Source organism: Dromaius novaehollandiae, chromosome 1, assembly GCF_036370855.1.
Source record: "Dromaius novaehollandiae isolate bDroNov1 chromosome 1, bDroNov1.hap1, whole genome shotgun sequence".
NCBI lineage: Eukaryota > Metazoa > Chordata > Aves > Casuariiformes > Dromaiidae > Dromaius > Dromaius novaehollandiae.
This window is the reverse complement of record NC_088098.1, coordinates 126,560,636-126,581,872: the sequence shown is the minus strand read 5'-3', so window position 1 is coordinate 126,581,872 and position 21,237 is coordinate 126,560,636. Positions and strand designations below refer to the sequence as shown.

General features: G+C 43.5%; 1 protein-coding gene and 1 long non-coding RNA gene across 2 annotated transcripts in view; one reads left to right on the top strand and one right to left on the bottom strand.

Moving 5' to 3' along the window:
* LOC135323679 (uncharacterized) overlaps positions 1-8,723 on the bottom strand; it is a 29,355-nt gene extending 20,632 nt beyond the window's left edge. The window contains exon 1 of the long non-coding RNA XR_010385153.1: positions 8,664-8,723. This is a non-coding gene — a long non-coding RNA (uncharacterized LOC135323679). The remainder of the gene's footprint in view (positions 1-8,663) is intronic.
* Positions 8,055-21,237, top strand: part of LANCL3 (LanC like family member 3) — a 39,939-nt gene continuing 26,756 nt past the window's right edge. Inside the window, exon 1 of the mRNA XM_026104109.2 lies at positions 8,055-8,963. Within this exon, the coding sequence (XP_025959894.1) occupies positions 8,403-8,963 (561 nt within the window). The 5' untranslated portion in view covers positions 8,055-8,402. The remainder of the gene's footprint in view (positions 8,964-21,237) is intronic.

The window sequence follows — 21,237 nt, the reverse complement described above, 5'->3', positions numbered from 1 at the left end:
CTCATAACGGACGTTATATCACCTGGTACGATGAACCTCTCAAATATGTCAAGCTAAGAGAGGTTAGACCTGGTCAGTACGAATGGCCAAGATGGAGATTTAAAAAAAAAAAAGGTCAATGCTACACTAGTTTTGATGATTCAGGACTTGAAAATATTCCATCCACATTAGGGTGTATTCAACTTCCTAGCATATCATTAAAGGGTAACTTCTTTCTGGAGCTGCTATCTGTACTCCAGGACATAAAACCAACTTCATCATTAATGGTATTTCAGATCCCAAAGCATTTTCTTACCAGACTTAGTCTTATCACCTGAAATGCCAAACACATATATTATTATCCAGAGCCTTCTTAAGCTGTTGCCTTTACTGCAAAATCTTACTTTGAGATAGTGTCAGTTAAGTGGTCAACTAAATATGTAAGTATCAACTTGTATCTTAGACATATCTATACAAAACTGCATTTTTGTTTCTGTACTTTATCCTTTTTGTCTCAGTAACCTCATATATTGCTTAAACATCTGTATTGACATCTCTAGTTCCTAAACTCATCAGAAACTGCAGTGAGCAAATAAGGAGTGGAGCTTTGTGTGTGGAACAGAAGGGGCTGTGAGGTTGTGGGAAGTATCTGACAGTCATTCACAACAGAAAATGGAAAAAATGGGATGCAATTCAATAAGGTAAGCAAAAAGTTCTACATTTAGGCAGCAGTAATCAACTTGCAGAGTGAGAAATGACTAGTTAGAGAGAAGTTTCGGAGGAAAGATTTGGGTTTATGGCAGATCACAAAATGGCCATGATATCATAGCAAAAAATAAGGCAACTAGTACAGAGGCATGTGTCAACAGAAAGATACCTTAAGGATACGTACTGTATGAGTTATGAAGTTATCTTTTGGCTTTGCTTAGCACTAGCAATGTTTTGGCTGGGGTATTGTCCATTTTGGGCATTGCTCTTCAAGAAGGACAAGATAAACTGGAAGGAGGCCAGAAGGGAAAGAGAGACCTGGGAAAAGAATAAAGGAAATGAAGCTCTTCAGGCTAGAGAAGACTGAAGTGAGACAAGCCTATAGTCACCAGTGATTACAAAGGACTGTAGGTCCATGGTGAAAAGGACAAAAAGAAGCAGCGGGGAGAGTTCATTATAGCAAAGACAATTGAAGCTAGACTTTAGAAAGCTTTCTAGCAGTAAGCTCAAGGAACAGCTTGTCCAGGCAAATTGTAAAATCTACATGTCCTTAGACATAGTTTTAAGGTTTTAAGGTTTTAATGTCCTTAGAAGGTTTTAAGGACAGGTTAAAGAAACACCTGCCAGGAATGGCACAGTTATGGATGATCCTGCCTTCGGGCCTAGGGGACAGGCTAGACGAACTCTTCAGAGACCTTCCACCATTTTCTCCCACAAGTTTTCTATCACTTATGGACAGGGAAAGGTGCCAGCCCTGGGGCACCCCAGGGCTCTGCGACCCCACCGGTCTGGCTCTGAGCTGGCGCCACAGGGACTGGGTCCAGCTGCAGGGAACAGGAGCCATGGGGGCCTTGTCGGGGTCCTCCACCCATGCCAGCTTTGCACCCTGCTGCCTCCTCACCCACTGGAGCCCCCGGTTAGCCTTGGCCCCACGGCCCTGCCCAGTGGGCCCAGCCCCGTGGCGGGGGTCACCACCCCTGCCCTGGCTCTGCTTGCCACCTCCAGGCGCTGTGGGACGGGCTCGGGGCAGGGGGGAGGCCCTGGCCAGGGTGGTCCCACTCTGCCCCCACTCCTGCCTTGGCCTTGCCGGTGGCTCACCCTTGCTGTTCCCTCAGGGCCAGCAGGAGAAAGGGGCAGAGACTAGACAAGTGTTTCTGTAAATTTCTTGGCCCTTACAATGGTCTTGATTTATACACTACCAGACATTTCAGTAACATTTATTCTTAAACCCCACTTTTAAATCTATTTTTTTCCTTGGGATTACCTCTTGGCAGTAGGAGTTTCTATATGAGGTTTAGTTAGCTCCAACATTTTGGCAATCTTTCCAACGCTCCTCAGGAATAAAGTGCTCAGCTACCTGACCGTGACCCTTTGAAGGAAAGGACAGCCGCATATTAACCTCTGATGTCAGGCCACTCCAACTGTATCTACAGGCAAGAGGCGTCCAAACACCTTGTATCAGAGGATGTTTAGAGAGAAGCAACCAGGATTAATGCATCTGGATAGTGGTACATTAATATCAGGCCCATTAGCAGGCCAGAATCTACCCAGTGATGTATCATTGTAGGCTGCCATATATTTAAGTTGTATATGGCTACTCTCTAAAAGTATGATTTGCTAATAAAAGTCTAACATTTCCATCACAGCAATTGCTGAGATAAGCTAGCACAAGACAGCAACAAAACACAGACAAGAATACTGAAGTAAAACATCACAGATAAAAATATTTGCTGCTTTCAAGTAAAAACATTAGTTGAGTTCAGATATTGATTTTTGCTCTTGTACTTTGAAATGGTTCCAAATTCCAACTCCAAAGAAAATGTTACAATTAAAACCTTGGATCTCACACTGACATCAATTGTAAAATAAATGCACTTAAGCAAATTTAGAATTGACAAAGTATGTTTTACTGACAGACTAATTAGGAAGACAAAAGTAACTATTTTGCTTTAATATCAAGAATGGAGTACACAGCAAGATTTTTCGTTTCCTTAATCTGTTAGCCAATGTTGGAACCACACACAGAACTGCAAATTAACTACTGCTCTCCGATCATATAAGAGTACTTGTGGTTCATTAGAAATCACCTTGAACATAAAAAATTGGCATAACCTGCTGGATAAAGAAGCTACAGACTGTGACAGACACTTCTGCTGGGAAAAAAATCCATCGTCCTGTTGGTCTGAGGAGTAGGTTCGAGCCGAAGGAAGGAACTCTACGAATAAGTCTATCTATCGAAAAAGCTTAGGATAGGGTTCAGGTAATGCTGTTTAGAAGTTACATTTTTGCCAGTTAAGCCAAACACAGAATGTCAAACTTCCTGCTCTGCAGACAGCCTTGGCATTTGTCAACACCCAAGTGGGGATTTACCAGTTTATAATAAACAGGCAAAGTCTACAGAGAGCTACTGCAAAAATTTAATACTTTTCGCTCAATGAAAAGTCTCCAGACGCTAATGGCTGCTTTGCTTTTATCTACACAGAAACCCTTACTAAAATTAGTCTGTCTCTCCAAATAGAAAATGTAAAAATCTGTAGGCAGAAGTAATTCTGTAAGCACTGAATACTTCTGTCCACATTTTCAGTATCTTGTTACAGGTGCCTTTAAGCTGTTCACTGTATAACCTCACAGAAAAAGAAAAGAAAGAAAAAAGACACATACCCTCATCTTTCTAGCCTTGTTTCCCAAGGAGGCAAGGTACAGGTGACCATGCATGACTGTCCATCTGCCTATCAGTCATTTCTCACCATCCCCAAAATTTTGTATCATTGGCCAATTTCAACAAAATGTGGTAAGAAAGAGCCTCAAAGACATTAAATTCCTAAGTTTCATAAATCTAGTCAGAGGATGGAAATTCAGTGCCCCCTTGGCGCGAAAAACAATTTAACTCAGCCCCATACCATGGACCAAATATAACTCAACTCTGCCCACCAGGCACAGCCAACTGCCGAGTGCACCAAACCACCAACAGTACATGCTTCCAGCCACATGGGAAGGGGTACGGCTGTGACACAGAGATGGTGAGAAATGCTGATGTGGGACAGGCTTGGGAGAAACATGGTGATTATGGAAAGTAGAAGACAAATCAGTAAGAAACCAGACCTCATTACTTCCACTGTTCATGGACCAACCTCTTTAACAACAAATACATGCAAGCCTCTGAATGTAGGTCTACTGCTTAAAAGCACAATAACAGTCACTGCAAGGGACGGAAACTTATCTGAATTTGAATAATATACGATAACTGAAATATTTGACACAATATTTAACATAATCTCTATGAATTAACATTCTTTATCTTCTGATATGTAATTTTCCTCCTGATGAAATGGTGCTACATGCACTGAAGCTTGTATCACTTCTGTCACATAGAAATTGTGTTTGTATTATCAACTATGCACATATAGCAAAAAAGAGGTTAACTTATGAAAAAAGATTCTAGTGTGCAATGCCAAGAAGGATTTTAGTTTGACAACAGGCCGTTACATCACTGTCAATTGATCATCATGGAAAAAAAAACACAAAACCTTTTGTGTAGCTTGTGCGTGGAGTCCATACAATACAGCCTGAGAATGGGAATGACACCTGTGGTGAGAAAACAAATTATGTAGAGTAACCAGAGACTGCAGGGCAGTCAGTGCTGTGAAGTCCTTGGGGCTGCTCCTGCTGAGTGATTCCTAGTCAAACTTCTCCACATTTATGGCTACCAGCCATACCACATGATCTCTGAAGTTCACAGTGGTATCTTGCTCTTCAAAAACCCATGGCAGGGAAGGTAGAAGGGCATATGGGAAAAACAGTTATTTCTTTTCTAATAGGGACACAAAATAGCTTCTGCTTAAATCTCTCCCTTCTGCCAAATGTCCATGAGCAAGCTGCCTATTGAACATGGACTGACTGCAGGGCAGGGATAGAGGTGGCCTGTAGACCCCAGGGCCCCTCATTTAGGGGTGTGGATTCCCAGGACCAAGCCTGAGCAGTTAGGGAGAGGAGCTGCCTGCCAATCTGATCTCCAGGGACAAAGCTCCCTGGGGAGGGAACAGCAATGCTGGGCAGTCAGAGGTACTGGCGGCCAATCTTAATAAACAGTTTGGGAACCAATTTTGAATTTAACAGCTAGTCTGCTCAAACCAGCCCAAACAGCCTCTAGCACAACCCTGCTAATGAATTGCATCACATTACCAGGGAGTTCACACCACTAAATACACATCTGTTCCTGAAGCTCAGCCTGTATATGTGAGCCCAAATTTTCACCTGCAGCTCTGGACAGATGTGGAGTACAGTGTAGAAACAAAACTGGCAACCATGGGGGTATCCAAAAATCCTGAAAGCAGGCTAAACCATTAGGTCAGTAAAAAGCATATAAGACAAATGACATAGTAATATACACAACATTCATTAAGAGATGCCTCCAGTCCCAAATCTACAGCTGAGGACAGATTACTGTGCTCTGTTAGAAATATCTGATGACATTGATTCCCTAAAGGAATATGTAAATAAACAAGGGAACAGGCATACATGAACAAGTATACTAACAATTAGCTAGCCCTACTTTGAACAGGGTTTGGACTAGATGACCTCCTGAAGTCCCTCCCAACCCGCATTAGTCTATGTTTCTACATTTTATCAACATAAAAAAAACATATCACCAATATATATGTTCTACGAAGTTGGGTTTCCTAGAATGGAAGCAGGAGCTTGGTGGCTTTCGCTATGTCCTCCACCATTACCTCTATCCACCACACCAGTACCATACCCACTGTACGATCATACCCTTGTACGATCTGTAACTTGTCTCCAGCTCCTTGGCTCCCTGCATGACGTCTACAGAGCCAAAGAGAAGGTGTGGCATGCCCAGGGAGCACGAAACAGGGAGCTGGAACAGTGCAGGGGGGAGACAGGGGAAGTGGGAATTCACATTTTTCCCAAGCTGAAGCCATGCACTGTAGGCCCACACTTACCCTGCGACCAAGGGGAAGGCAAACCTCAAACTGTGATCTGATGAGAGACACACATGACCTATATTTGAGGATCACTCCTCCTTCTCTCCCATTCATATCATGACTGCATTCATGCTTGGTTAGAGTGAATAAGAATACATCCTGTATAAAAGCAGTAACTTTTAAACACAAAAACATGAGCAGCTTAAGACTTTATCAATTTTTTAAAATTATATAACTATAACAAATGTTTGTAGAATTTTTTTCCAGTTGTCCTTTTGTCTTTGGTGGTTCAATACCCTAACACAAAGGAGGTACAGCAGAAACAGTCATCCTCATTTCTCACTTTATTGCTGGATCTCATCTGCTAGCCCTAGAGTGGCAAAGCACACTTGATTTTGTCAACAGACTCTGAAGACCACAGAAGATGTCCCTTTTTTGCATGTGATTACTGACTCCTTTTCAAAAAATATCGTAGCATTCTTATTCAGCACTTGTAAAGGACAGTGTTGCTAACCCAACTGATTTTCTTTTTGATTTGCTGAAAACCCAGATAATATTTATCTTTTTGAGAAAAATTTGGAACATTAACAATAAATCCTCATGAGAGAAAAAAAGAGACAAAGAAAAGGAAAAAAATCCTACTGTGCCTATTCTTATTTTTGCCAGTAAAAACATGTCAAGCATAACCTGTTGAAGTCAAAGGCATCCAATGGCAAGAGACTTGAAGTGTTTGCTAATAAGTAGCTTGATCCAAAGCCTATTGCAGACAATGGGATTCTTTGATCTAAAACATATTATTTGTCCTGTTGTTACGTACCAGAAACTGGAAGAAGAAAGGTGGTATATGCAAAGGAATTGTGGAAGGGAAAAAATGAAGAACTATTTGTATGTAACTTTATTACATTCCTAGGTTGCTAACTTCTGACTTAGTAGGAACTGACTATCAGTGGGAAACAGACACAGAACATTGTATAAAGTCTGGAGAGCACTTAAGGAATGCACTTCTCTCCAACCAACAGAAATTACGCTGGGAAAAACTGTGTTCATGCTTTGAGTAATAGTAGCTTAGCTACACACTCTGAACTCAGGATCTCACTTTCATAGCTCTGGACTCAGAAGTGCTGGAATAAGAGAAATCCCAGCTAGGTCCAGAGCTATTTTCAAGCTTCTTTGCCACCCTGGATGCCTAAGAAAATCTGCTGCCTTCCTTTCTTATTAATACTGGTGGACAGATCGGTATGACAGCACCTTGACTACCAGCTCTCACCATGGTCAGGGAGAGCCAGGACCTGCTTCCCGTTCAGCCCATGTTTTTGATATTATGCTTCTTGCATTTACCACTCTAGGCATTTTGTACTGCCTTCTTTGCTGCCATGAGCTTTGGCTGGAAACACTTTCCTCCTACTCTGCTTGCGAAGCTACTTTGACAGTTTCTCCTTGCACCACCAGTGTGGAGACTGAAGCTTCATTTACCACCAGTCCCACTTTCAGAACTGGTGCCAGAGACAAACAGGTGACCAGTCACGGATCTTTGATGGCAAATTCATTTACACTGTGCTAGTTTACACACTTGGGGGTAGATATGGCCATAGTACATTTGTATCATGTAAGAGTTGCTCTTAAAAAATCTGCTTCAGGCTTTTTCTTCATTTTTTTTAAACTAGAAATCAAGGCAGTGACCTAAATGATCCGTTCCTCCCAAGCTCTGATTGGCTTGCGAGTGGAGGAAAGGGACCAAAGATGGCCTTGTGCCATTGTTGGTCTGTTGAGGACTTGCTTAGCTTTCCATGTAAATCAGTCTCAGGCTGCTCTTGTTCAGATTTGGCTACATCACTCAGATTTGGCTGCAGCAGCCCCTCAAGGGCTGTCCCACAGCCAAGAATAACTCAGCAGCCCTCTGGCCACCTTCCCTAGATGTCTCCTGCGGGCCTGCCACTTATCCCTGAGCCAAATCTTCCAGTGGCAGGGGGGTGTGGGAGGATGAAAAACCCAGTAACCCCTTTTCCTCAGGGATCTGCCTGGCAGCAGAGCCTGCTAATGGCAAGCTCCTCTTGGTTGCTGGACAGGTCGGAAGAAGGTAGAGCTGAGCAGCCTGTCCTGCAGGGGCTACAGCAAACCCAGCAGGGAGAGGATGCCTCTGCCTTTGGCGGTGTGCGAAAGGAAGCAACGCCAGGTAGGATGAGCCAAAAGTCGTGCACTGCGAGTGGGAAATCAGAAACCAGGCGGCATTCCCCTGACCGTGCGGGGTTTTTGGCTTGGAAATCCGGGTTAGTCGCGCCTACGCTTCCACCTCTGGGCTTAGTCCAGCAAAACTACCGTTTAGGAGGCGCCGACTAAGAGCAGGTGAAAAGGCGGCCTCCGGGGGGCCGGCGCGGGGAGCCGAGGGGGGCCGGGTCGGGGGGCGGCCGCAGTGAGGCAGACCCGTCCTCCGCCAGGCTGCGGCTGCGGGAGCAGCCCGGCTGGGGGCGGAGGCGGCGGCGAGTCGGTCTCTCCCCCGTCTCTGCGTGATTCAGCAGCCTCCGCCGCCGCCGCTTCACAGGGGCACGGCGGCCCGCGCCAACGGCTGCCGCCCCCAACGGCGGCCCGCGCCAACGGCTGCCAGCCCCAACGGCTGCCGGCCCCAACGGCTGCCGGAGGCGGCCCGCCGCTCGCGCGCGCTCCCTCCCTCCCTCCGTCTCTCCCGCCTCCTCCCGTTCCCTCCCTCCCTGCGCAGACCCCGCTCCCTCGCTGCCGCCGCCCGCTGCGCAGAGCGCCGCACCGCACGGCGGGGGCATGGCGAGCCAGCGCTGCTTCGCCAACCGCTTCGATGACTACCAGGGCAGCCTGGCGGCGGAGCCGGGCAAGGAGGCGGCAGTGCCGCTGGTGACGGCCACCATCGAGCGGATCCTGCGGGAGCTGCCGCCGCTCGGCGGCGGCGCGGCGGGCGGCGCCCGCGGCTGCCAGGGCGGGCTGTACGGCGGCGTGGCCGGCGTGGCCTACATGCTGTACCACGTCTCGCAGTGCCCGCTCTTCGCGCCGTCGCGGGAGGCCTACCTGCGGGCGGCCCGCCGCGTCGTGGACGCCTGCGTGCGCTACCAGGAAGGCGGCGGCGAGGCGGACGCCGACACCCGCGCCGCCTTCCTGCTGGGCGGCGCCGGGGTGTACGCGGTGGCGGCGCTGGTCTACCGCGCCCTGGGGCTGCCCGACTTCGCGCGGCCGCTGGGCAAGTTCCGGGAGCTGTGCGAGGTCTGCGCGCCCCTCTCCTTCCTCGAGTGCGGCTCCGACGAGCTCTTCGTGGGCCGCGCCGGCTACCTGTGCGCCGCGCTGGTGCTCAAGCAACGCCTGGGCATGGAGGTGAGGGCGGCCGGGCGGCGCGGGGGGCTGCCCCGCGGAGCGAGGGGCGGGAGGGAGGGGGAGCGCCGCGGCCGCCCGTCACCGTGGCGTCGCGCCGACCGCTGCGGGAGGGAAGCGCCCTCGCCTCCGCTTGGCGACAGCAGGGCACGCGCCGGTGCTTGGGCTCTCACAAAAAGAAGAAAAAAATCTTTTTCAGCTTGCGGTCTTGGGGCGTTTTTAGGGAACGCAGTCCCAGGGCGTCCTTCTCTTGCGACTCTTGCTGCGCGGCGCGCCTCTCCTGAAATACAGATGCATCTTTTGGCGAGGGAGGGGCCAGGGGGGCACGAAGCGTGCGGGACGTGCTCTCTCTGCTAAGGCAGGGTGGTGCAAACAGGGCGCGCTGTGGGGGGATGCTGAGAGCATCAGTAGTTAGTTGCCTGGTACTGAGCTATTGGCAGGAGTTACCTTGGGCTTTTCAAGGATGCTTCCGTAAAATGAAGTTGGTAAGAAAAGGAATGGTGTCGGTTGGAATAGAATACGGAGTTTTATAATAATAAGTGGTACCGTGTTATATTTTGCATGCAAGGAACGAGATTTTCAGAGGCACTCAGACTCACTAAGCCCACTGCACAGAAGCTAGTAGTCTTTTGGAAATCTGTGCTGTGTATTTTGGTGCTTTGAAGCTAGGTTCTTCTGCAAGTGTAACATGTGATTATGGTTCAATGTGCTGTTGATTTCAGTAGTCAGGGTTTTATCCCTTGTCAGTGCTGAAAATTCAGAGCTTCCACTCACTACAGGATAATAATTAATGCTACTGATTCTATTTGCTGTGATTTTTTTGTTAGCAAGTGGTCAGTGCTGTATCTGAGCAGGCATTTCTGAAATTGCATTCCTGTTCTCTTGTCATGTCCAATCTTTGTTTCCTCTGTTAATCACTGATTTGCAAGTTCAAATGCTTTTGGCTTCTTTTTCTCCTGGGAGAGGAAGCAACTACTACAAGTAAATAAATGCTGTAAAAACAAGGAGTTCTGCCTGAGCCAATACCAGTCATTGCAGTCAGAGTCCAAGGAAATCTGCTTAATGGAGGACTTGGGAGACTCCAAGTATCCATAAAAGGCAAGAAGAATGTTAAATCCATTGATCTTTTTGAGTGCCTTGAACAAAAATTCTTACAGTACTAAACATTTAAAGTAGCATATGCGCTAAATGTTTCTTTGGACAGGACTCTGTCTGAAACATAACAGTAAAATGGTTGTGTGATGGTTGTGAATAACATAACCATCACTTTTCATTCTGGCAGCATTTTCTGTGTGAGGAAAGTGCACAAGTACTAAGGGCCAGATTGCTCTTTGTAGATGCACCCAGTCCTACACACTCTGCACAGTGGGGTTCCGCACAGAGGTGCAAGTTGTCCTTGTAGTTCAAGTTGTTCTGGTACTCGCATCTGTGCTTATGATGATATTGTGACATACCAGCTGTATGAGACAGCACCCTGGACTCTACTGCTCCATTTATTTTCCCCTACTATTTGTCTTATATCCTTGAGAGCAATTGATGAACAGTCCTTGCAGTTCAGAGAGCAGGTGCAATCTCCTGATGCCTTCTGACAGGCAGTGCAAAGAAGGGGAAAGCCCTCTTCTCCATTTGCTTGCTTGCTGAACAGTTATACCTTACGCAGCGGTAAAGAGTTAAACTTCCCCACAGTTGAGCACAGGTCTGCACATATTGTGGAATCCCTTTAGCGGGTGGGTTTGAGGACGATTGTTTGGGGGTTATTTTGACACAGTTACAATAGGACACAGTTATCCAGAACATCCTGAATCCAAAACCTATGTCCTCTTGCTGATGTTTTCATCAGTAAGCTAGGCATCCTTTCGTAGTATTTGTTTAGTCTGTTATCACATTGTAATTTTAAGTGCATAGTGGAAGAAATAGAGAAGCAAAATAATTATGACTGTTAAGTGTTAATAATAGTAACTTAATTTTTAATTTTAATAAAAATTTTAGAACTTTTAATTAGAATATTTTAAAAATTAAAATATTTTTCTCTTTTGCTCTTTGTAATATGATAATGATCTGTAGCTATGTGTAGTCATGCCTGTGCAAAATTTGCATCCACTGATGAGAGTTCCCATTCTAATACAGGATTACTTTAGTTAAGACATTGCCAGGCCAGATCCTGCATCTTTTTACATTGGAAAAAAGGATGCCCGGAGCAGGTGTATGTCGTTTATTACTCAAGGTCAAATGATAAGTTAGGTACATCGTAGAATAGAAACAATGTCTTGTGAGTCTAACCACTAGAAAATGCTATCTCTTGTAATTTGATTGTGCACAATCTCACCTGGATCATTGCAGTATGTTTTCCTTCTTCCCATGTTCTTTTTCAAGGCTGCTGTGCAAACCTTTCCAGCACAAACTGAAATCCATCCCTTATGTTGAAATATGGCTACTGCTGTTTCTATGGTTGTTTTTTCCTCTGAATAAGTTAAATATACAAGAAATTGATTGCTCTTGAAAACCAGTTTCTTGAACAAATTTTACAGTTTATGTTGTGGGTTTGGCGTCTTTTCTGGGCAGGGGAGGGAGGAGACTGCTTTATTTCAGTAATTGTCAGTTTAGCTCAATTCTCGTACCCTCATACTGCAGCTCCTTGCTTAACAGTCTCTGTGTTTCAAAGCTTAGCATATTCTCCAGAAAGTTAACTGACTGCCCCGAAGGATCCAGTCTGTTGAGTAACATTGACCTCACATGAGGACGGGATTCCCATTCTGCTCATTTTCAGAGTTTCAGGCTAATACAGTGCTTTTCCGCAATGAATCAATTGGAAGGCTTTGCATGAGTAAGGATTACTTCAGCTGGCGAAACTTTACAGGATCTGTCTTTCGTCATGCACGGTGATGCTATGCATTAGGAAAGATGTTTGTTTTCATCCTTTCTTCAATTTCCATTACACTGTAATCAGTGCTTCCTGGACAGAAATAGATAAAATACTGTTTTGGCAGAAAGAATGTATCATTTTTATTTGTTACAAATAAATAAGATGCATGTACTTTAACTTTCATACTTTTCTTAATCTCAGTGTTCTCACTGTCTTCAAGGAAGTTTTGTTTTCCATTCTGTCTTCTTCAGGTACATATTTTTCTCATGCTTCTAGTGTTGCTTCATTGTGCATCCTTGGGAAAATCTGTCACTCCTGCTTTTAACTCACTCCTGCTATTCACTCACTCTCTTATTTGCTTGTGCAAACAGTAGTGTATGGTGGAATGGTGGTCCCGTCCTCCTGTTTGGATGTCATTGTCTCCTCTCCTTATTTTATCTCGGTGAGGTTTCTGTCCCATTTCTTGGTTGATGTGTGCCTTCATAGTTGCACTTCCTTCTGGCAGTGTCATTGTCAGACGAAAGAGGAAAAGGTATGGAAGTTCAAATGGCTTCTTGCATCACCTTCTGCAAAGACATTACAGCCTTTTAGCACAGCTTAGGTTTTCTCTTAATAACTGGCTGATCTTATGGGCTTGACTGACTTCCACTAGCTTTGGGATGCAGCAAAAAAGACATAGTGCCCAACAGCAGTACACCACATAGGAGGTGAAACAGCATTTTGCATGTCAGCCCTAGGTTGCAGTTTGAGTAAAGGGACAGTAATTTTAAATCACATTTCAGACATTGTAAGAGACCCTTCCTTGCCTGTAATTGCAGTGGTGGTCTGCTGAATGAGCACGCTGGGCAGCAACATGGTCAAAACAGTTCCCTGGACTGAGCCACTGGGGCAATCACTGAGAGTTTGCAGAGTTGTTATGCTCTTTCATGCCATTATCTGAGTAAACTTTCTGTCTCCATGGCAGACAGGCATCTCGGTTTCCTTTTCAGACCAACAAGATGCCATGATCTGGTGTGTGTTTCTGAGCTTGTTGTCCAATTACAGGGAATGCATGAGCCTGATGTTGTTCTAGCAATATAGAGTCACACAAGGCATGGAGGGGCTGCAGAAGGGCAGTGCTTTCTGGCAGTACTCCTTTGACTGTAGGGCCCAGCCAGAAAGCATATCTTCCCTGGCTGCTGGGTATTACCACAGCCTCCTTCCTCTGGGACCTCGCGAGATTGCAGACCAGGCTGACCAGCTTGGCCTGGGACATGGGAAGCAGGCATAGCACTGCTGTGCAATTTCATGAGATCTGGGTGCCACAGCAAGGGAAACATGCCGCAGAACTGGTTTTAAAAGGCAGAGGAACACATTGCATGTGCAGTGCATGGGACTGCAATGGTCCGGGCAGTGTATTGTGGGAGAGAAGATGTAAGTGAATGACAGTGCTTCTCTTTCAACTCTTCAAACATCTCTAGATGATCTGACTTATTCCTCAGGCTCTTTTCTATACCCAGTATATAAGACTTTGTAGATTACTTCTCTCTACAATTTTTGGCCCCTTTTTTTCAATCTCTTTTTCCAAAAGAGAGGAAGGAGTTTCTTGCAACCTGCCCAGAACATGTTCATTTGGGACTTTTAAAAATTAAATGTAAAGGTATTCATGCTGAATGTAGTGTTTATGACAGACACTTAATGGATTGGTCTGAATGGCATCTGCAAAGTGCCCACTGAAGGCATGCACCTCTGACTGCTATAGTGCAAGGTCCCCACATCAGGCCTTTAATCTCACCTAGCTCTGAAATGGAACGGTTGTACTTTGAGGTCAGATGTCATTTTATCTCTATGCCCATTAAAGCACTTTTTCTCTGTGGAATTTGTCAGTTTATGTGAAATGTTGCAGTATTTGAAATGTCAGATATTGTGGTGCTAGCTGGAGCTCTACTGATTTCATTATTTCATTTACACAGGCCACTACACAGACTGGATATGAGGTTTTGGCCATGGAGAATTTAAATGAGATACCAGTAAAGATAAAAAGCTTTTGATCTTAACCTGCTTCTTTTAAATGTATATTCTTCTATCCATGGTTTTCCAAACCACACACTTAGGCTAGATTTTGAGTTAATTTGTTTAAATTGGTGAAATTAAATCAGGAGTTAAAAATTGGAGGTTTTTTAAATAAAAAGGGAAACAAAGGGAATCATTTAAATCTGGGTTTTTTTAGAAAGCATTATGAGACAATTTGGGTCTGAATTTCAGAACTGCACCACTTCTCTTCAGTAGGGTAACATCAGTCTTTTTTTTTTTTAATCAGCATTCAGATTCTGAGCCTGGGTCATCTAGAGAATGGCCACATTCATTCAGCTCCACACAGTGAAAGCTGAATATCCAACTGCAGAGGGAGTTTAGATTTGAAAAAGTTGAATTTGAAGTGTATTGTTGAACTGCCAGTGGAAAGCATTGTAATACAGACATTTCAGAGTGGATCCTGCCAGGATTGGAAGTTTGATTGACACGAGTTTAACTGTACACATATATTCTGTTGCAGAAATAAGGGTTTTGACAGTTTATAGCTGATGAAGTGGTAGTAATCTGCCATTCTTGTCTTCTAAAAGGACAGTTTTGTACAAAAGCAGTGTCAGGTTTCTCTGTACTTCTTTGTGCTGTTGTAAAAAGTATTTGCCTATGCAGCATCATCTTTTTGCTGAAAAAGCAACCTAAGCTACGCAGAACCAAAGTTATAATATCAGTATTTAACAAAAGAGATAAATACGTATCCAGGGGAATCTCTTGTATCCAAAATGGATTTCTCTGCTTTCCCATCCTCCTCCTGAATCCTTTAAATTTCACATTCTGGAAGTTAACTCTTAACCCTGGACAGTTCAGTCATCTTCCTTAGCATCACTGTGGAGAACTTTTAGATCACTTTTTGGAGTCTATCAGTACCACTCCTTAGCCTCCTAGAAGCACATCTATTGCATGCAAAGCATCCTTCTCCCCTGCATAGCAGAGTGTACTGCCTCTGCAGCACTACTGGCCTCAAGAATGAGATCTGAGTCACAAAAAGCAGGAGTCAGAATGAGGGTGTTTTTGTGGACACAGCGCTAGTCTGTTCTCTGGACCTGTTGAGTATATTTGGTGTCTGATCTCTCAAAGCAGCCAGAGCTGTCAGAGCACTTGAATTGAAGAACCAGTGGAGATCTCTGGCAGAGGTGTAGGGTTCAGGGTGGTAGCTAGTGTTATTCACAGCATTGCTTACGGTCAGTTTGGTAGAATACAAGAAGTTTTTCAAATTCTTTGCCTTAATGATTTTTAGATTTAGATTTAGATTTATGTTTTGTACATATGTCAATGATCCCTTTGATACCATTCTGTGTTTCTTCAGATAGCTGTATCTTGTATTTATATATGCCTCCATGACAAAGCCTAATGGTGATTCAGGGCATGGTGTTTTTGATGTGGTTCGCAAAAAGGACTAAGAGCTTTTAACCCTTGGAGTTAACTCCAAGGGTAATGTATTGAGCAGCACTGAATGGCATAGCAGAAAGAGAGAGTGTGTGAGCAGAGCATATGCATATGTTGGAGTATGTGGAGGGAGAGAGACAGTGAAGGCATGGAAAGAAATGAAGTTTGATAGAGACTGAAGAGAGAGGAGAACAGAATGAGACAAAGTTAGAAGAGTAAAATACTGGCAAAAAAAATAAAAACAGAAATCTGGAAAGGAGTAATAGAATTCACAGGTAAATGGAAGAAAGGCAAGAAATAGCATAGACACTGGAGCAGGAGAGATTAAAAAAGTAAAATCAGTCCTCTGGCAAACTGGTATGGATATGGTGACTAATGTACCTGATTTAAAAGAAGAACGTTCAGCAGAAGAGTAGGGGCAGAGAGAAAGCAGCCTAAGGAAGGAGTAGAGGAGTAAACACTGCAGTAGGCTGAGGAAAAATACTTTTTTGTCTGCTTGTTTTTTGTTTGTGGCACTTCTGTTACTTTATTCTCTTTGTATAGGTTCATCCATGTGCTTACATAACAGCTGCCATTATATTCAGTGCTTGCCAATACCGAACACAAAATTGTGTCTGATATTCCATAGTTTCCTTCTCTAAGGCATAACTGAGATCACTACTTGATGTCTGGAAGCAGATACGGACATTTTCATGAACACTTCTGTACTTCTGACACTGACATCTTCCTATTACATGCATATTATACTATAAATTAGTATATAACCCAAACTCTAATGCTGTTAGGAAACCTTACTTACCAGACTAAAGAAGTAAGAATGTAAAAGATTGACCTGCTCTAAAAAGAAGAAAAGAACACAGGAGGTCAGCAACAATTACCAGTGAAAAAGTAAGGTGTTCAGCACTTTACAGCATTAAAATGGAGGGATAAAATTAAGCCTTAAGTATGTCAGTAGTCATTTAATACTCATCATTAGAACATTAGAATTGTTTGTAAGTCAAGGCACAGCTATGCACCAGAAGTAGCAGGGCTCAAATATAGAAATGTTCCCCATCTCTCCTTCTCCCTCTATTGAACCAGTAAGTCCTACTTCCTCTCTGTTAATTCAGCTGGACAGTCTTAAAATCAGCCCTCCGTTCTATCGACAGGCTGTGTAACGAATGCAGAGCAGGTGTTGTACGGTTGTGGCTGCTGAGCCCAGTGAGCAGGGATGCTGCTGCCATCAGCGCTGCCTCCAAGCAGCGGAGGAACTTTGCAGAAAGGCAATTAAAATGGCTAAGTCCCATGGGCCTGCTCTGCTGCCATGAGTGCATCATAGCAAGACATTGGGTAAGGCGTTCGCTGTAAATTGGGATCTTGTTTGTTAGCCAAGTTTACTATCCCCTCCCTTCTTTTTTTAATCAGAATTCAATATATGCAATCAGGTCACCATTTTTGATGAGGCAGTATGTCAAAATGCCTTTTTGTGTCTATTATGCAGTTCTTCAACTACTGACAAGCATGAGAGTAAGCACTGTGTGATGTTGCGTAACCTTCTGTCCACTCCATCACAATAGAGCTCACTGAAAATACCCTGTCAAAAACAATTATTTCTTATCTATATTGTAGGATTATTTTCAAGTAATAGTTACTGAACTGATTAATTTTTGTCTAGGAGCAGCAAGGCAAAATAATTAAAATAACTATTTCATTTCAGGCAAGCATGATCAAGAAATATCTTAATAGCAGTCCAAGCTGTTGCTGAGTCATTTGGTGTTTCTCAGTTCAGAATATTATGATGTCTGAGAGCACAAGCATAAATCTGTTTTGCAGCAGATCAGCGCTCCTGAATCCCTCATTTTAATGCCTTACTCTCTGTTGTTGAAGAACAGAGCATTGTCAGTGAGATAGAATGGATGTCAGATAGCACTGAGTGACCAAAGAAAAAAAATATTTAATTATGGAAGGTAATTACACCTTCTAGATATCCAAGGCATTTAGCTATTTTGTGTGGCTAATATGTTCTTCACAGAAAACTTTGATTCCCTCACTGGCACAATGGTTTATGATGCTGAAGGATTAATTGTGAGTAGCGTATTTGAGGGTGGTGAGCTGGGGATGTACTGGTCAAATTTAGATTTTGGTATCAAGGAAATGGAAGATGTCCTTAAACATGTTTGGGCCTGGGGCTAGAAGATGCATAGGACAATTTTTTAAGCAGCCCTTTGCTGGTGAGTCAGTGTTGGAAAAATCAGCGTTGGAAAATGGCGGGCATTGCATATTCTGTACTGGCAGTTTTCTGCAGTTTATGTGCTCAATCCTGGTAGTCAAAATGGTAACACAGAATCAAAGGACTGGTAGGGACCTTGAGAGGTCATCTAATCTGTCATCTAGGCAGGATCATTCATTCCTAACAGTATCTCTCTAACCTGTTCTTAATACCTTCTGAGGAGGGACGTTCTACAGTCAGCCTGGGCTGTCTGAGGCAGTATTTTGTTCGCCTTCCTATTAGAAAGCCTTGCCTAATCTGAATATATCTTGCTGTAGTTTAAGCCTGTTATTCCTTGTCCTGTCCATCGCAAACACTGAGAAGAAATTGTTCTCTTCCTCTTTGCAGCAGCTCTTCATATATTTGAAGACTATTATAATTTTCACCCTTAATCTTTTCTTCTTTAAACAACTCTAATCCTTCTAGTCTTTCCACATGGGTCATATTGCCTACACCTCTAGTCACTCTTGTTGCACTCCTTTAGATTCCCTCCAACCTTTCCAGAAGACTGCCGGAAGTTGGATGCACAGTCCTGGCACAGGCCTTTCTAGTGGAGCAGAAGGATAACTTTATGTTTCCTCCAGGTCTTACTTCTATTTATACAGTTCAGTAAGATGTTTGCATTTCACATCAGCATAACGCTGACTCACATCCAGCTCGTGACCTGCTAGAATCCGGATCTTTTAATAGGCTGCTGCTACATAGCCAGGTATTTTAGGAAAGGCCAATGAATAAGTGGAGTAGGTAGAGGTGATGTAATGCTAGGGAATCACTGAAACCACAGAAATTGTGCTGGGAAACGGAAAATGAGAAGCTCCTGCAACTGGAGGAGCTTTGTTTCATTAATGCCAAATAGTTTCCTTTCTTTTGTTCCCTGAACAAAACTGAGGATATGTCATTCTACTTTGTAACACTAGATGTGCCATGATATATTTATTCAAGGGCATCTGTGCAGTAACAGGGTTCCTTTACTGAAGTATAGTTGTAACACTGTATTTGAGAGGACCATATTAAGTTGTTATTTTGTCCATATTAGGAAAAATGAAATCTAAAGGAGTCTATGCAGGCTAAACCTGCTCTCTTCTTGTGATTTACCTTGGTTACTAATGTAAAGATAAAGGTCAGTATAAGCACTATTCTGACCAATGATTCTGTCCTGCAGCCCTCTTTCTTTGTCTCAGGAGTTCGTTGTGCTTCAAGGAAGGATGTTTTGTATATTCTTGGACCCACCACCACCATGAGTCAATGGAAGTCTATCCTTTTATCTTTATAAATAAAGTTCCTTACAGCTTCATTCAGCATGACCAAAGGTGTTTTTTGGCTTTCCAGAACAGTGTTCTAACAGAAGCAAAGACTGTCTTGTAGTAAAATAATACTGTATGCAAAGATTGGAAGCATCACCCTTGCCATAGATGTTCATGTGACTTCGAGTGTGTCATTTTCACTAAGGTTTTAATTGCTGCCATCTTCTCTTTGTAAAGCTAACTCCTAATCTCTCAATGTTTCTACCTGCCATCTGTAAAATTTTGAGTGTTACCTTTCACTGTTCTAGCTTTTAAGGCTAAGCCAATGGTGGAATTAGTCAAAATTACAGTTATAATAGCAATGGGTCCCAAAATACACATTCCCAAATGTAACTGTTTAAATCTAATGAGATATAAGATAGTCAAATATGAAGTTGGGGAATATTCTTGATGGCAGAGCAGCAAAACAATCTTCCTTCAGACTCTTTAAATAATTATTGATTTGTTTGTTCTTAATCTTAAAGAGCAGAATCAGTTATAAGCTTTCTCATATCAGGCTGCCATTTTTGTGCATGTGCATTTTGATGATGCCAGCAAAAATATCTGGGAATAACGCTTATGTAATTGCTACAAAACCAGAAAGTAAAACCTGGGCAGAGTTATAGAAGGAGTGCATTCAGCCTATTTTGTTCTTGCTCTCTATGCATTACAGAACTGTTAGCTTATTTTGGTGAACAAATACCATGGGATAATTTTTTTAAAAAAGGAGGTAAGTTGAGTCAAATTCAGAATTGAATCTAAAGATATTTAGAGAAGTAAAACACACACCATCTGGCTGATCTGTGTGTTGACATGTACCCACTTATCTTTGGACTTGGTTCAGAGTCATAGAATCACAGAATCACAGAATAGCTGGAGTTGGAAGGCACCTCTGGAGACTGTCTGGTTCAACCCCCCTGCTCAAAGCAGGGTCACCTGAGGCAGGTTGCTCAGGGCTGTGTCCAGTCGGGCTTTGAATATCTCCTAAGATGGAGAGTCCATAATTTCTCTGGGCAACCTGTTCCAGTATTTGACCACCCTCACAAAAGAAGTTATTTCTTGTATTTACGTGGAATTTCCTGTACTTCTTTGTGCCCATTGCCTTGTGTCCTGTCACTAGGCAGAGTGACTAGACTAGAAGAGTTTGGCTCCGTCTTCTTTACTCTCTCTCATCAGGTTATTATACACACAGATAAGATTGCTCCCAAGCTGTCTTTTCTCAAGGCTAAACAATCCCTGAAGGCACCCATGGAACACCAGAAGAATTAAATAGTACTGCCATAAATTGCAGTTATTCCTGTCCCTTTTGTCTCTTTTCCCCAAACCAGGATCACAGTGCTTTTCCACCTCCTTTGACTTCCCCTAGTACTTTGGAGGAGCAAAGGATTGCAGTTCTTCAGTTGTGTCCAGTCTGCTACAGTTGCAAGCAGTGAAAAGCATGAAGTCCAGAAGGGTTCAAAAGCACCACTCAGCACTACACACTTACACAGAGCCTCAAACAGTAAATGCGTCCCTCTTTGCATCAGGAAAAGGCAAAATTTTCCTCTAATGGCTAAGTATTAAGATTGATAAAATTACTCCTAGCTTTTGCAGGCAAATCTCCTGGTGCTGAAGAGCTTTAGTATAAAAGATTTTTTTAAAAACAAAACAAAACTTGGAGTATGCTATGGTTGAAGGCAGTTTCAGTGCCTTGCATTCCTGCAATGCTGAATGTCTGCTAGTGAAAATGCCTGGATGATCCTAACATGTGGACCATACCCTGCAATTAAGGGAGGACAAGAAATGCCCTAACACTACTAGAGGAAAATTCTTTCCTGAATCCACATATTAATCAAGCACCTTAGATTTCTCTTTGCCAGTGGAGAAAGAGAGCTCCTTGTCCCACATTATGCATGATTAGTCTTGGATGTATCAGGGGAAGGAGGCAAAATCTTTCTCCAGAAGCTGAGTTATATGCCAGAGGTAATAAAACATTCTTCCTGGTTTCTGTGGATAGCCAGGATACCCCTCAAGTGTAGGGGCTGGAGGGAAGGTTCTTTTGTCATGTTTCTTTTTCTTAATGGCTTCTTTTTTAAAATTTTGCAAGACAGACCCAAAAGCAAACAGTCAGCTGCAGGGACTTCTGTGTCCTCCTGGGGCCTTGAAATGAAGTTGCTTTACTCCAAGGGCATCAAAACATTAAGCACACAGAATAAGTAGAAAAGGCATCTGGCAGTTTTAAATACATGTAGTTTGACATAATAAGCTTGACCTGGAAAACACAGATTTTGTCATTCATAGCTCCAGATATAGCTTGCCCCATCTTTCTGTCTTTCACCTTGCACAATTCCCCCTATACGGCTGCAGAGAATAATCATGTGAAACAACAAATCCATGGAAAGTGGAGCACAGTATTGAGTGCTCCCAGGGTACACAATGATTAAATCGGTATCA